General features: G+C 41.5%; 1 protein-coding gene across 7 annotated transcripts in view; it reads right to left on the reverse strand.

Annotated features, from left to right (window-relative positions):
- Positions 1-16,167, reverse strand: part of ARMC1 (armadillo repeat containing 1) — a 156,968-nt gene that overhangs the window by 26,941 nt on the left and 113,860 nt on the right. For 5 of the 7 annotated variants that reach the window (XM_063923797.1, XM_063923795.1, XM_063923799.1 and 2 more), the window contains one exon: positions 12,364-12,495. In XM_063923797.1, coding sequence (XP_063779867.1) covers positions 12,364-12,495 — 132 coding nt within the window. The remainder of the gene's footprint in view (positions 1-12,363; positions 12,496-16,167) is intronic. The other 2 variants (XM_063923800.1, XM_063923802.1) reach the window with 1 other exon arrangement.

Here is a 16,167-nt window from a genome sequence, read left to right on the forward strand (position 1 = left end):
TGGGGTTGACATGCCTACGGTTTTGGGAACGCTCCGTGTCGCTACCAAATGTGAGCAGCATGTCAATCATGCTGCAGCTTTGGGGAATTGCGATGGAAATCACAGAAACAGATCTGCACGTGCAGTGTGGCTACATCGGAGACGTATGTAAATATTGAATTTATGTACAACTCTGAATTAGGCCCTTATTTCATATTGGACTAATCTGTAATTAAGGTTTAGTGACTCTTTAAGCATTTCACAAAGTCTGGAAACAAGTTTCACAAAACGTTTCTCTGGGGAGTTTACATACACAGAAAAGGTTACGTTACATGCATTTATATACGAGACCCAAAGTATATTATTGACGGGTTGGGTATGAAATGCTGGCAGTCCGCATACCCTAACCCTGCTGATGGATCCCTGTGGGAATACAAACCCTATCCCCAACCCTAACCCCAACGTCTCCCGCAGCCTAACCCTAACCGTCCCCTCCCGCAGCCTAACCCTAACCGTCCCCTCCCGCAGCCTAACCCTAACCGTCCCCTCCCGCAGCCTAACCCTAACCGTCCCCTCCCGCAGCCTAACCCTAACCGTCCCCTCCCGCAGCCTAACCCTTACCGTCCCCTCCCGCAGCCTAACCCTTACCGTCCCCTCCCAGTGCCTAACCCTAACCGCCCTCTCCCAGTGCCTAACCCTAACTGCCCCTCCCAGTGCCTAACCCTAACCGTCCCCTCCCGCAGTCTAACCCTAACCATCCCCTCCCGCAGCCTAACCCTAACCGCCCCCTCCCGCAGCCTAACCGTCCCCTCCGGCAGCCTAACCCTAGCCACCCCCTAGTGCCTAACTCTAACCGCCCCATAGTGCCTAACCCTAATACTCAACTTCGGGATCCATCAGCATTGTGGCAGCCGAGATTGTAATCATCGGGATCCTGACTAAGGGCCTAATTCAGTAAGGAATGCTTATGTGATCCTTACTGCAGCTTCCCGATGGTTGGGACACTGCGGCATGCGCAGGACCCATTCGAAACATGTGCAGAACAGGTCTTGCAATTGCATCGACAAGTTGACAGGCAGAAGCATTCGGAGGGAGGTACAGGGATGACTAACGTTGGGGAAAACGGGTACGTCACCATCGTTTTTCGGCAGTGGCAAGGTTAAGGATTGCGTCACATACGCGGTTTCCTTGGCCTCGCGAGCCACACAGCGACGGCACGCCTGAGTAAGCTCAGGCTTACTCAGCCTGCCGTCGCAGTGGAACAGCCTTTCATCACAGATGCGATTGCATCGCAAATGCAGGAAGGAGGTGGCATTCAGCTCCTCCTGCATTTGCATTACAAAGGAATGCATTTGCAAAGCTGCTGCAAGCTGCTCCCTATTTGAGGTATTTAGGGTATAACAAACAAATGTTTCACTATCTTAGAGAGAGAAAAATAAGATCATCTAATTCATGGTTACAAGAAGTAAACAATGCTTTGCAAACGTACACCCTTTCACCAGCTATTATAGTACATACAGTTGACCTGACATGCACAGCCTGTCAAAGTCAGAAAAATATCACGCTGCACGTTGCCATATATGCACTTCATGCGTGTGCACGCTGCATATTTAATCAAAATAATGTATTTTATAAGTTAATATTCCCCTGAGTTCAACAGGTATCAGTGGGTCTCAAGATGGCTCTTAGACCTTAGAGATTCCCCTTTGCATGTTAAAAGGGCTTCACATGTTCTTATGCATAGTTAAGCACAGGAATAGTAATTGAAGATTAATTGTATTCCGAATAAATTACACCTAAGAATAGTCAGTTTCTGTCCCGCAGACGGAATACAATAGCCTTTAATTACACTAAGCTTTGAGATTCAATGAGGAGGGCCAACACCTGTGTTTACGAATGGGGCTGGATTTGTCTCCAGAAGAATGATTGCTGGGATGTCATTGTCTCAACTGAAAGTGGACAGTGAGACAGTATTCGCCAAACAATAGCTTCCCACAAGACAGGAATTTGAAACAAGTGCATAACCAAGATCACATGGTCAGCTCTGCTCACTGATACAGCTAGCCCACATGCTGTGAAAGACACACACTTCCTGTGGTTGACACACCCCCACAGCTGGAATGCAGGTATGAGATTATCCACTGGAAATCACGGGGCTCACTGACTCACTCAGAACCAAGCAAGCATCCAGAAGCATGGCTTGCTTATCACCAGGCTCCAAGCGAAAGGCTAAGTATTGTATACTCATGGCTTAATGGCATAGAATAGTTTAAATATGTGTTTGTGGTAAAGTAGTTGTGAAATAATGGCATAGAATAGTTAGTTTGGAGATACAAATGGCTTAAGGTTAATGATGCTTGTGCAGTTGTGTGATTGTTGGGTGTTTGGGATGATACTCTATGAAATCTGTAATGAATTGGAACAGTAGACAATCTGTAGCATAGCATCTCTGGTATACATTTATGGATGGTGATTTATAACAGATTATAGTAGTTTTACATGATACATCTTGCTGAAGGTTAGAAGTCAAAACATACTTCCTTTTGTTACTGTAGTCATGTGCTTGTAGCAATAGCAGGCTGATACTTGTGGGTACCTGGTGATCTGGTCTTGTGATGGCTCATATGGACAGCATGAGATATGTGGTGCTGATTCTGGAAGGATAGCATAGTCAGCATACCATATGCTCTGGTTATTGAGATACTGTGATGGCTTGAAATTGTGAAAGGTGATTTAGATGGTTTGGAATTGTAAAATCAGAACATATGCATTGTGTTGAGGCTTGGACATTTTGGAATATAGTGGAGTCTTGTGTCTTCTGCTATGTGATTGTGGTGTAGCAGAGAGTGCCATGTGTTTGGACTTGCAAATCTAAAATGGCTGCTAGCATTCCCTTTTAAATCATATGTTACAGACTTTGGAATCATGGGAGTTTTTCCCAAAATGGAGTCTAGCTTCTGTCCCATGCGGTATTGTAGGGACCATTGTGTTGTTGCTGGGTGTTGTGTATATAGGGACAGCCAGCCTGGGTGAGCTCAATTTTTCTCTCCACAAAGGGTCTCAGCATTGACTAACTGCGCAGCGATTGTTTCTCACATGTGTAAATTCTCTGCAACCATATTGTCTCTTATTTAATGTTATAAGCCATTCTCTCTCTCTCTCCTTCCCCCCTGTAAATGTAATTGTATCTGTATTGTATTTTATGTGTAGTTATCCGGTTAGGTATTTTATGTTATCTTGGTAGTGTATAACTTGTATTGTATTATTCTTTTGCAATTGAACGTTCATTCATTTCCTTAAAAGGCGTTAGACCCTTAGACCGGTATTTGAGTGTTTATTATATTGCTAAGGGGTTCTCTGAGCGTCACATACGCTCATACAGCTTTTAGACTAACAAGGTTACACTGTGTTGCATTTACACATTATCACTGCACAAGGGTTTACAGTATAAGTACATTGTTTATGGTATATTTATTAAAGTTTAATTCTGTAAGTGTCTGCGACGCCTGTGCTCACACCCTGTGCACAGCGTCTGCTACACTAAGGGCGTACCCTTGCGGTACCTTTTGCGCCAATTGCGTACTGTCTCCTAACCTTTTAGAGTGTTTTAAATAGGATAAATATATAGGCATTGTCAATTGAGGGCTCCTCCGGTCTTCACATATCTGCACTAGGTAACTTTAGCAGACATTATCGATCAGCAAAAGGCGGGAAGGTGCTATCCCTCGCAGTGCTGACCAGATAAGCGTCTGCTTCACTTGGTAAGGAGTGCTGAGGGAATTCGGGAACTGGAAGGTAGGAACAGTACGTTATTGTCTTTGTAAATCTGGTTTTTATTTCTATTTGGTGCCAACTACACACGCAGATTGGATGGTTTGTCTGTTTAAATAGGTTTAAAAATTATTTTTAATCGCTCTGCATAGCGTGATAACTAAAAGGAGCTGGCATGATGATTTTCTTTGTGACAAATGGTCTGTCCACCATTTTGTGTGGCCCTCATGGATGTGGAAGGGGGAGGAGCAGCGGCTATTTTGGGAAGGTCAATTTTTTTTTCCCCCCTAAGCGGCTGATTTTCAGTTGACTCAGGAAATAATCAGCCATCCATTGTCAAAAAGAAATCATCATTTAATGAGTTTTTTTTTTAATGCATTCGTTTAGTCCATATCATAGTCAATCATAAGTGGTTCAGATAGAGTTTAAAAAAAAAATTAATAATAAATTAAATATTTGATTTAAGAAATACACAAATAAAACAAAGTAGTTTTTTTTTTGGTCACCGTCTCTCTTCAAGAACCTGTTTTAACTCTGCTACTTGTAGGATGGCCATTGAAATGCAAATGAACCTGTGTGACTGGATTGTTGTTGTTGTTTTTTCTCTCCCAGCAGTGAAAGAAATTGCACATTCATATGCAAATTAGAAGCACTAAATAAGGTCTCACATAAGTAATAATGATTAGTACATATATGTAATATCTATATGCGTGTGATTACATCAATGTATGTTATTAGATTAAATTTAGAATTGCATGTTCATTTGTGTATTTTCACATCTCATTCTCCTGATTGCCACATACCATTGGTAAAGCGCTGAGACATTTGTTGTTATTAATAGTTAAAAGATAAAAAGTAATATTTAAGGGTATAATTGTAAAAGGCACGCACACAGTCTCGCCTAAGAATACAAGGGAGATTTGGGTGGTGTATAGTGAATGATTACTGTTAAAGATCATTCACATTGATAAACGTGTAGTGTGTTACTGTGGACGTACTTGGGTTGTGTACACGTGTCCTTACAAGGGCAGGGCGTACGCAACGCAAGGGTCGACGCACGGAGCGTATATTACGCAACGGAGCGTACGGATACGCCCACATGATACAAACCGCACGATAGTATTGTTTTAGTAGGCGATAAGGAAGTAACGCGAAAAATAACACAAATCTATCTCAAATCCAAAAGTTTAAAGTTAAAAGAAAAAACCTTCTCTATTGCAATTCTTCTGGGTTAGGCTAATACTGAATGAAAGGATTTCTGCGCAGAAATAAAATTGAAGTGTACATGTGGTGAGTGTTTGTATATATAAGTTTTTACAATTTTGGGTTGAACCACAAGAAGTCGAGTTCTCGTGAGGTACATACATGTAAGTGACGTGCATGGTGGCTTGGGAGGCATCCCTTGTTAAACATAAATTTGAGCATTAGAGTATAGCAGACCAGGAGGTCTACTGTAGCACAGACCAGGAGGTCCGGAACAGACCAGGAGGTCTAGGTACAGCAGACTAAGAAGTCCGCTATAGAGAAAAGTAGCACAACACCAGGAAGGGTTGGTGCGGAACCCATATAGGCCGTTAAAGCTCTGGCTGAAGGAATTCGCAGCCGAAATTTTCGATTCCACTGGTCGCTCCGCACATAAGATTAGTTGCTTATGTGCAGAACGATTGTACCGCACGTAATTGTGTGAACCTGACCAGTACCATTTGCGTACGAAAGGGGTCATAAACGCTATTTGTACACTCTAACGTGATTTGTGTAATTTTTTTATTTTAAGGGAGGTTCGCTGGTCACTCGGGAACTATCCAACAACCGATACTTGCTGGGGACTGGTAGGTCCATCACGCCCCACTAAGTAAAGGTTCATAGGGGCCCTAGGTTGGGTACAGCAGCTCTGAATCAGTGATTGCAGTACTGGCCAATGTGGGCGGAGTTAATGGGCGGACCTCGAGGCAAAACCCCCACCGCAGCCTTACCCCGGACATTTTGGTTTTCTGTGAGGGTTGCCGGAGACCCTGATTGGAAGTCAGAGGTAGTGAAAGCAACGCCTACAGAGATGGGGGCTGCTTGTTCAGGTAAGGGGCGATCAACCCTGGTTCAGGTTGATTTGAAACCGATCAATCAGGTCGGCAAGGTAATGTGTGAGAAATCAGACCAAGATGGTCATCACACAGAAATAATATGCAATGAATGGGAAAGGATGACTGTGCATGACGGGGAGAAGTTTCCCCGGGTAGGTACTTTTAACCCAGAAGTATTACAGAATTTAAGGAGAAGAGTGTGCCGGATTAAATCTCCAAAAAGGCGTAGTAGACATTATGATGATTTAAAATTGTGGCAACAGGAAAGTGAAATGCAAAGAAATTTAACTTACATATCTGACTCTCATCTTGGGAAGAGAGACATGGCAATGGAGAGGATTATGGCTGCAGAGAATGGCGCGATGGTGTACGATAAAAATGCACTTAGTAACTGTATTAAGAATGAAAGTAACAAATGTAATAATGTTTATAAAAATGAAAGTGTCAAAATTACAAATGTTAACCTGTGCAAGTCGCACCCCATGTTAAACTCCCCTCAGGATTACCAGCGAGAAGGTGAAACCAACACGATGTCAACACTCTACCCAGCAGTCATCATACGAGACACCCAGAGGGACACGGCCAAGTTGGTAAAGGCAATAGCAGAACCCCCTAACGGAGGGTCAGGTGAGGTCGTGTCAACAGGTAAGTACGGTATTGTATGTTACTCACAGACAAATGCATCTTACACCAAAGAGTTAACACAAAATAGCATAATGGAACAAAATCCTGTCAGGGTGAACACAATATATTAAAACAAATGTACACTACAGGAAAGTAGCAGTTTAGGTGTTAATAAATGGTTTAAAGGAAGTATTAAGAACGAGTATACAAGCCTCTCTACCTAACTGGAGAAATAACTCAGTAACTGCATTAAGGAACTACGCTGTTGGGCATGAGCAAAACATCATCAAGCACAGGGAAACAAAGAAGCCCCAGATCCCTGTGGGTAAGTCAAAGGTGAAAAGGTGTTATAATTGCCAGAAGGAAGGTCATTTTGCAAGAGATTGTAGATCAAGAAGTAGACCAAATTCATATAAACCCCCTAGACAAAGATATGAGCAAAGTTATGACACACCAAATTGTAATCAGGGATCACATAGGAAGGAGTTTGGGCCGCACCTGTAACATGCAATCAGGAAAGGTGATCATTAGGACTGATGGTAAGCCTGAGGTAACGGTTAATAAATTGGGAGGTCATTCCCTGAAGACACAGGAATGACCGGGTAAAATTTGTAATGTATCTGTGAAATGTTTTCTTTTTCCCCATCTCTGACGGTCATCGGTAGGACTCAAACATTGCATAGCTACTTGGTCTTTGCAGAAGTCTACCAAACCCCAGCATGACCTACCCGCATCAATGTATCCTGGCCAGATACAAAGGGTGGAGTATGGAGGTGCTGGTGGGAGGGACTGAGCAAGGATACCATTGGACATGTAGATATGACAGCCTGATGATGAACGGCAGATCTGACAATGTTCTAAAATGTTTGAAAAATGTTTTTTTTTCCTGTTGTTGTTTATTGTTGGTTTATGTAATATATATGTATATGAATTGATCTCTCTCTCTTTTGTTTTTTTGTTTTTTTTCTCTCTTCTCACTCATGTTTTCATGTTTTAAAGATGGTATGTCACACATCAGTTAGACAAATGGTGATGCAAGATTTATTCTCCTTACAGAAAGAGCGCTGGTTTGGAAGAAATATTGTATCACCAGAATGTTCGGTTGGAAGACTGAGAGACAGCACCTTTGAGATGACAGCAGAACAAGAAGAACAACAAGACTAGAGAACTAATTATCGTAACAAGTTTCTCTCCCCCTCAAACTGTTTTCCTGTACCCCCATTACAAATTTCTCCTTTTCTCCTCCTGTAAGATGGACTTGCCCCAAGAGACTGTGATATGGATTTTCCTGTTGACCATGATGTTGACCAGAGCAGTCTGTTTCGGTGAGAGTACCAGTGAGGTCGAGAAAGGATCCAGAAGGGTTTCTGATGACTAAGACGGAGGTGTAAATTTCCAATAGCAACACAATCACCGAGCAAAGGCGAGTACCAGAAACGATCCAGCAGCCATGTTATTTATAGACATTGTGAAGGATTGTTAGCTAAAGAGAAATGTATCTGTAGACTCTGTGACAGTGTAGTTAAGGATGGGTGCATCAAGAAATGTCAGTCCAGTTTTAACATTAACATGGACCGGCATCCATCGGGTGACTATCACTCATTAGTGGGTAAGGTGTTAAACCAAACAGACTGTTGGGTATGCTCTCATGTGGATAGGTCCTTAGTGTGTTTTAACATTTCCAATCCCCGAAAGCCGGGAAATTGGGAAGTGTCCTGGAATAACAAAACCATGACCTTTTCATATAGAGCTGATAGAATGCCTACAGATACAGAGCTCATACGCCGCTTAGCCGGTAGTGGAAGATATTTCCGATATAGGTATACCCTAGGAAGTAGAACCATGAGAGTTGGAGAGGTATCACCAGGATACTGTGCACATATCGTACAAACCGATACGTGTACTAAACAGATGGGAGAATTAGGGTTAGGAGATTTCATATGGAAAATGTGTAACATGGTAATGACATACTCCGTCCCATATGTTCTCCCCGATGATGCATATTTCATATGCGGGAGAAAGGCGTATGAGCGGCTTGCCCCAAACTCAGAAGGATTATGTTATATTGAAAAAGTACCGCCTGAAGTATTGACTGTATCGCATAACAAAATTGATTTTATTTACGACCCAACCATTGAAACCACGCTGTGATAAAAGGTGATTCCACGACCTGTTTCTTTCACCCGTTTCTCCTTTGTTTTCCTCCAAGGTACAAGGACTCGCCTGGAAGAAGAAGTTGACAACCTTTTACACAGACAACAGATGGACTATGCCATAGACCCCCTTATCCCTATTAACGTTAATTTTACGCTAGCCCAACACTTTTTGTAAGTCTATGGACATTGAGAGAACTTTTGCTCGCACATTTGGCAAAAGCCCAAGGAGACTACAGTCAACATGTACATCGAGACAAGACAAGACCTCAATCGGCAAATGTATATTGAACTCACATAGTTTATCACTGCATTTACCATAATTGTTCTTAATCTTCATCTCTACAACCTTCAGGTAATAACACACATAGTCGATAGGGAATATAGGCACAGATATCAGCACTCACATATTCCCCCATTCATGTATCATCAACTAAAATGTGCTCCCCCATTTTGTTGCAACCAAAAGCCGAAGAGAGCTCGGTAAAGTTTGACAGCCCATCCACAGACCCTTAATACGGGATAAGAAGGAATTCAAATGTATACTTCGCAATACCTCGAAGCTTGATTTAAAACACGTACGGCACGATGATACATGACCCCCCAAACATGGATTCATACACACATGCTTCTGCTATCTCACTAGGTCATACCCTTTTCCCACCTTCTTCTCTCCTCCCTTACCCAATCATAGAAATGTATTTACATATGACATATATTTTGCTCTTTTTGAAATGTTTTAGGAAGTGGCAGTTATTGGTGACTGCCAAAGGGTGGACTGTCAAAGTCAGAAAAATATCACGCTGCACGTTGCCATATATGCACTTCATGCGTGTGCACGCTGCATATTTAATCAAAATAATGTATTTTATAAGTTAATATTCCCCTGAGTTCAACAGGTATCAGTGGGTCTCAAGATGGCTCTTAGACCTTAGAGATTCCCCTTTGCATGTTAAAAGGGCTTCACATGTTCTTATGCATAGTTAAGCACAGGAATAGTAATTGAAGATTAATTGTATTCCGAATAAATTACACCTAAGAATAGTCAGTTTCTGTCCCGCAGACGGAATACAATAGCCTTTAATTACACTAAGCTTTGAGATTCAATGAGGAGGGCCAACACCTGTGTTTACGAATGGGGCTGGATTTGTCTCCAGAAGAATGATTGCTGGGATGTCATTGTCTCAACTGAAAGTGGACAGTGAGACAGTATTCGCCAAACAATAGCTTCCCACAAGACAGGAATTTGAAACAAGTGCATAACCAAGATCACATGGTCAGCTCTGCTCACTGATACAGCTAGCCCACATGCTGTGAAAGACACACACTTCCTGTGGTTGACACCCCCCCACAGCTGGAATGCAGGTATGAGATTATCCACTGGAAATCACGGGGCTCACTGACTCACTCAGAACCAAGCAAGCATCCAGAAGCATGGCTTGCTTATCACCAGGCTCCAAGCGAAAGGCTAAGTATTGTATACTCATGGCTTAATGGCATAGAATAGTTTAAATATGTGTTTGTGGTAAAGTAGTTGTGAAATAATGGCATAGAATAGTTAGTTTGGAGATACAAATGGCTTAAGGTTAATGATGCTTGTGCAGTTGTGTGATTGTTGGGTGTTTGGGATGATACTCTATGAAATCTGTTATGAATTGGAACAGTAGACAATCTGTAGCATAGCATCTCTGGTATACATTTATGGATGGTGATTTATAACAGATTATAGTAGTTTTACATGATACATCTTGCTGAAGGTTAGAAGTCAAAACATACTTCCTTTTGTTACTGTAGTCATGTGCTTGTAGCAATAGCAGGCTGATACTTGTGGGTACCTGGTGATCTGGTCTTGTGATGGCTCATATGGACAGCATGAGATATGTGGTGCTGATTCTGGAAGGATAGCATAGTCAGCATACCATATGCTCTGGTTATTGAGATACTGTGTTGGCTTGAAATTGTGAAAGGTGATTTAGATGGTTTGGAATTGTAAAATCAGAACATATGCATTGTGTTGAGGCTTGGACATTTTGGAATATAGTGGAGTCTTGTGTCTTCTGCTATGTGATTGTGGTGTAGCAGAGAGTGCCATGTGTTTGGACTTGCAAATCTAAAATGGCTGCTAGCATTCCCTTTTAAATCATATGTTACAGACTTTGGAATCATGGGAGTTTTTCCCAAAATGGAGTCTAGCTTCTGTCCCATGCGGTATTGTAGGGACCATTGTGTTGTTGCTGGGTGTTGTGTATATAGGGACAGCCAGCCTGGGTGAGCTCAATTTTTCTCTCCACAAAGGGTCTCAGCATTGACTAACTGCGCAGCGATTGTTTCTCACATGTGTAAATTCTCTGCAACCATATTGTCTCTTATTTAATGTTATAAGCCATTCTCTCTCTCTCTCCTTCCCCCCTTTAAATGTAATTGTATCTGTATTGTATTTTATGTGTAGTTATCCGGTTAGGTATTTTATGTTATCTTGGTAGTGTATAACTTGTATTGTATTATTCTTTTGCAATTGAACGTTCATTCATTTCCTTAAAAGGCGTTCGACCCTTAGACCGGTATTTGAGTGTTTATTATATTGCTAAGGGGTTCTCTGAGCGTCACATACGCTCATACAGCTTTTAGACTAACAAGGTTACACTGTGTTGCATTTACACATTATCACTGCACAAGGGTTTACAGTATAAGTACATTGTTTATGGTATATTTATTAAAGTTTAATTCTGTAAGTGTCTGCGACGCCTGTGCTCACACCCTGTGCACAGCGTCTGCTACACTAAGGGCGTACCCTTGCGGTACCTTTTGCGCCAATTGTGTACTGTGTCTCCTAACCTTTTAGAGTGTTTTAAATAGGATACATATATAGGCATTGTCAAGCCACAAAGCAGCTGTCAGCGGATAAAGGGCCTAATTCAGAGTTGATTGCAGCAGCAAATTTGTTAGCAGTTGGGCAAAACCATGTGCACTGCAGGGGGAGCAGATATAACATGTGGAGAGAGAGCTAGATTTGGGTGGGGTCTGTTCAAACTGAAATCTAAATTGTAGTTTAAAAATAAAGCAGCCAGTATTTACCCTGCACAGAAACAAAATAACCCACCCAAATCTAAAGGTGTGTACACATGGTGAGATTTATCTGTCCAATCTGTCTGGGGAGAACAAAAATCTGGCAATGGATGAGAGCAAATGACAATCAACCATTTTCTCCCAAACACTGGAAAATGGATTAAAACTATTGATTTAACACATTTTTCCAAACAAACTGATTTAACCTATTTGTTTGAACAACCATTGTCTATTTTCCAGTGGTTGGGAGCAAATGGTCTGTTGTCATTTGCTCTAATCCATTACCAGATTTTTGTTCTCACCAGACAGATTGGACAGATAAATCTCACCATGAGTACACACCTTATCTCTCTCTGCAAATGCAGTGCACATGGTTTTGCCCAACTGCTAACAAATTTGCTGCTGCAATCAACTCTGAATTACCCCTAAGATCATTGCAAACGGATAACCATTCAGCAGCACTGGTTATTCTGACATGTCATTTTGTTTACTTTGTTTAAAATTTAAGCTGTACCTTAAAGAAAAGTCTGGTCTGGAGGTTTGTGACTCCACTGATGATGATTAGTTTCCACAAATACAGCAAACAGACAAAAAAAAAACCTGGATATTTAAGAATATGTATTCAGAACTGTGGACGTACCTGTATGTGCTTTGGACCATCATTTCTTTGAATTGGAGACTCAAATTCTTACCTCTGCTTTTAGGTCTGAGCGGATTCGGACCACACATCTTTGTACAGCCATTTGAAATGTAAAGCTAATGACTCCTTTGATTTTCAAGAGGGCATCTTCACAGAGACTCCTTCGTGACTGGGGAGATAAACACTATAGCTTTCAATGACAACAACCCAAATTAGGCTGTACAGAGTCCACACAAAGAAAGGGCTAAATTAGATATTAAACTTTCAGCACAGTATTCACCTAGAACATGGATTACAAAACTCGCTCCTCAAATCCCAGTCCAGATTGTATAGATGTCCATACATAGATGTGTTAAAGCAAATGAAAAAATACAGCCAGGCAAACCAAGACCTCACACCTGCATCTTATAGGCTATTACATAAACCCCATGGATTGTATTGCTGTTTTATATTCTATGTGAAACATACATGTAAGACTCAAGTGATAAGAATATATGCAACATCTCCGTTAAGTACATCCTTGAATTTGGTAAATGGAGAGGGTATCATTTGATATTGTGTAGTCCGACACATTACTCCTTTATAAACAGCATAGGTCATATAGTCTGGAGCTTCTATACTGTCACCGTACCCCTTGTTAACTTCTAATATCCTTATAATGTTACAGTATTAGATCTATATTAGTGTATAGCAACCTTAAAGGGAAAGATATTTTGCATAGAAAGCTTATACAATGTATAATGGACCATGTGATTAATTGTAAACTCTGGATTAAATCAGATGGTACGGACATCCTTGCAATCTACAAACAAATGTAGTATGTAGCCAATTATAAAGAAAAGGAAAGCTACCTAAAGGAGCCTAACATGCCTATATATTTTCTCACCCAGAATGTCTGGTAGCGTTCTGTCAGCAGACCACCAACCAGGTTTGGGCCCCTCCCCCAGTAAGGGCTTAATTTTGCAATTGGTGTTGTCACAGCCCCACCCCGCTGCATGCTGGCAAAAGTCACGGCACTGAAGCGGATGACGGGGACACAATGGCACACATCGCACCATACCCTCACCACTCACCCAAAATACCCTCTCGCACTTGTCATTTGGACCACCCTTCTGGAATCACCTCTAGGGAAGCTATGCAAAGTAGACAAGTATGCATATAAATCTAGATATTTTATTATAAATACAAGGGGAGACCAATGCTGTATATCTAAGCCGTGCATGGTGGAACAATTTTACAAAATAAATGACATTTGAACCACCAGGTAATCCCTATGTCCAATGATTGTGCCGTATTTGTTTAAAGGCTCCATAATAAACATACATTTTAAATACACATACTGTGCATTTTGTTTAATTCATGTAATGAAACAGTATTTGTATATAATGTATATTAAACAGCTATTCACAAAAATGATGACTGCATGTATTGCTTGTTTATACAATCACCCTCTTACGCTGGCAGCCAAGCTGCTAAATCAAATAATCTATGCTTGGTTAAACAGAGCACAACCTTGACATGTGTTCTCCACTTGTGACTAAAAGGTACAATGCTTACATGTATAAAAACATAAATCGAACTGGATAAAATAAACTGTAAATCAAAACATTGCTAAAAAGCCAAGAGTTGTTTGCTCCATATGATAAGAAAAACATTTCCCCTTGGTTAAGCTTTGATTGACTGAAGTGCTCATTGCTAAGCAGTTAGTGTTTAGTTCTCTGTTTAGCAGACACCTTGCATGAATGCTGACGGAACGCATCAAAGCAGATGTTGCAACCCTTCAGCAAATCTGCAGATCACTAGAGCACTATGCGCAGCTTTCACTCTTGTTACTCTGATGCCAGACAGACAATATATTTTATTATTAAAAGCCTGTTTTCATGTACGAAGGGCAAATAAAGTAATATTTTTGGCAAAGTTATACCTACTGATGTTGTAAAGACACCAATAATACCAAGCACAAGTGACCTAAGTTTTACCTTTGAAGCAGAATTAGGCAAGAGTACATTAAAATGTATGTGTGGACCCATGTTTTCTAACATGATTACTTTAATATTAAAAAGTAATTAAAAAATAGATATATTTCATGTATAATGAGTATCTGTCAGCTACAACTCCCCACCTCTGCACTGTGGGGGGCCCTTCTGATATAACATAAGGTAAAAAAAATGCAGGTATCAATCATTACCAAGTTGGATGACACAGCAGAGATGGGCTCAATGTTTTAGGGCAAGAAGCAGGAATGTAAGTTATCAATGGGTCAACTGTATTAAAAATATACGTTATGGTAAGAACTTACCGTTGATAACGGTATTTCTCCTAAATCCACAGGATAACAATGGGATATGATGGAGCGACAGCGGATTGGCACCAAATGATCAAAGCTTTCAGGCCTCCCAAGATGCAATGGCCTGTCCATATATCCCTGCCCACCGGCTCAGGCAAACCAGTTGTATTTCAAAGCATTTAGGCAGGAGCATCATGTAGAGCCCTAATCAGGCGAGAAAAACACACATGCACACCCTTCCGAAGGAAGAGGTTAGTAAATAAAAAAGGATCCTCCAATCAGGTGCATCAGGGTGGGATCCCTGTGGAACCTGTGGACTTAGGAGAAAAAAACGTTATCAACGGTAAGTTCTTACCATAACGTATATTTCTCCGGCAGGGTCCACAGGTTATCCACAGGATAACAATGGGATTTCCCAAAGCAGTATAGTGGTGGGGATGCTCCTGATGCATAGGAGAATCCTTCACCCAAATTCAGTATCGTGAGAGGCAAAGGTATCCACGGCATAATGTTTTAATGAATGTGTCAACGGAAGCCATATGGCTGCCTTACATACCTGTTCTGTTTAAGCACCACATTGTGCTACCCATGAAGGACCTATCTTACAAGTAGAGTGAACAGAGACACTAGCCGGAACAGGGAGATCAGCTTGAAATTATGCTTCGTCATTCGAAGTCATCTTGCCAGTGTCTGCCTACCAGCAGGTCATCCTCTCTCAAGAAATCCATAGAGAATGAAAAGAGATATGCTTTTCTGATGACACTGGTACCATCCACGTAGATTCTTAATGGACGGATCACGTCCAGCGATGCATCTCCCACAGAAAAGGTCCAGACCTTAAAGGCCGGGACAATATTTCCATTAAGGTGAGACTTAGTCATCACCTTAGGAAGATACCCAGATCTAGTTCTGAGAACTATTCTATCTGGAAAAACAATCAGAAATGGGGACAATAAAACAATTCCTAAGTCTGATATTCTTCTGACGCCTTAGTCAGTAGAAAAGACACTTTAGTTGTCAACCATTCATAATCCATATTCTTAAGTGGTTCATTTGGGACAACTTGAAGGATTTTCAGGATTAAACAAGTCCCACGGCACAACCAAAGGTTAATGCGCAGCATACCCTGAAAAAAGGTACGCCCATCGTGTAAGTTGGTCATTTACTTTTGGAATTCTATAGTCAATGCCGACCCTTGCTTCTCTCAAGGAAGCCATCTATTCCTGTCTGGAGGAATGCTAAGACCCTGGAACTCTGAAAAATGTTAGGGTCCCATTCAACTACAGTACCTGGTGTTTGCAGATGTTCCCCATCCAAATACTCACCAGGCCCAACACTGCCTAGCTTCCCATGTCTGGTGATATTGGGCATATCCAGTGTGGTGTGGCTGTAGACTCTTTCACTGCACCAATGATATATAGGCTTGCAATATTTGGTGATAAATGCGAGCTAAGGAAGGTTTCCTTGCTCTGAAACTGTTTAAAAGTATCCTCTTGCGCTGAGTATAGAGGTTTGAATGGCCACGCTGTCAAAGACAGTCGACCCGCATGTCTGTGACAACCAGGACCC

This window comes from Pseudophryne corroboree, chromosome 5, assembly GCF_028390025.1.
Source record: "Pseudophryne corroboree isolate aPseCor3 chromosome 5, aPseCor3.hap2, whole genome shotgun sequence".
NCBI classification, from domain to species: Eukaryota; Metazoa; Chordata; class Amphibia; order Anura; family Myobatrachidae; genus Pseudophryne; species Pseudophryne corroboree.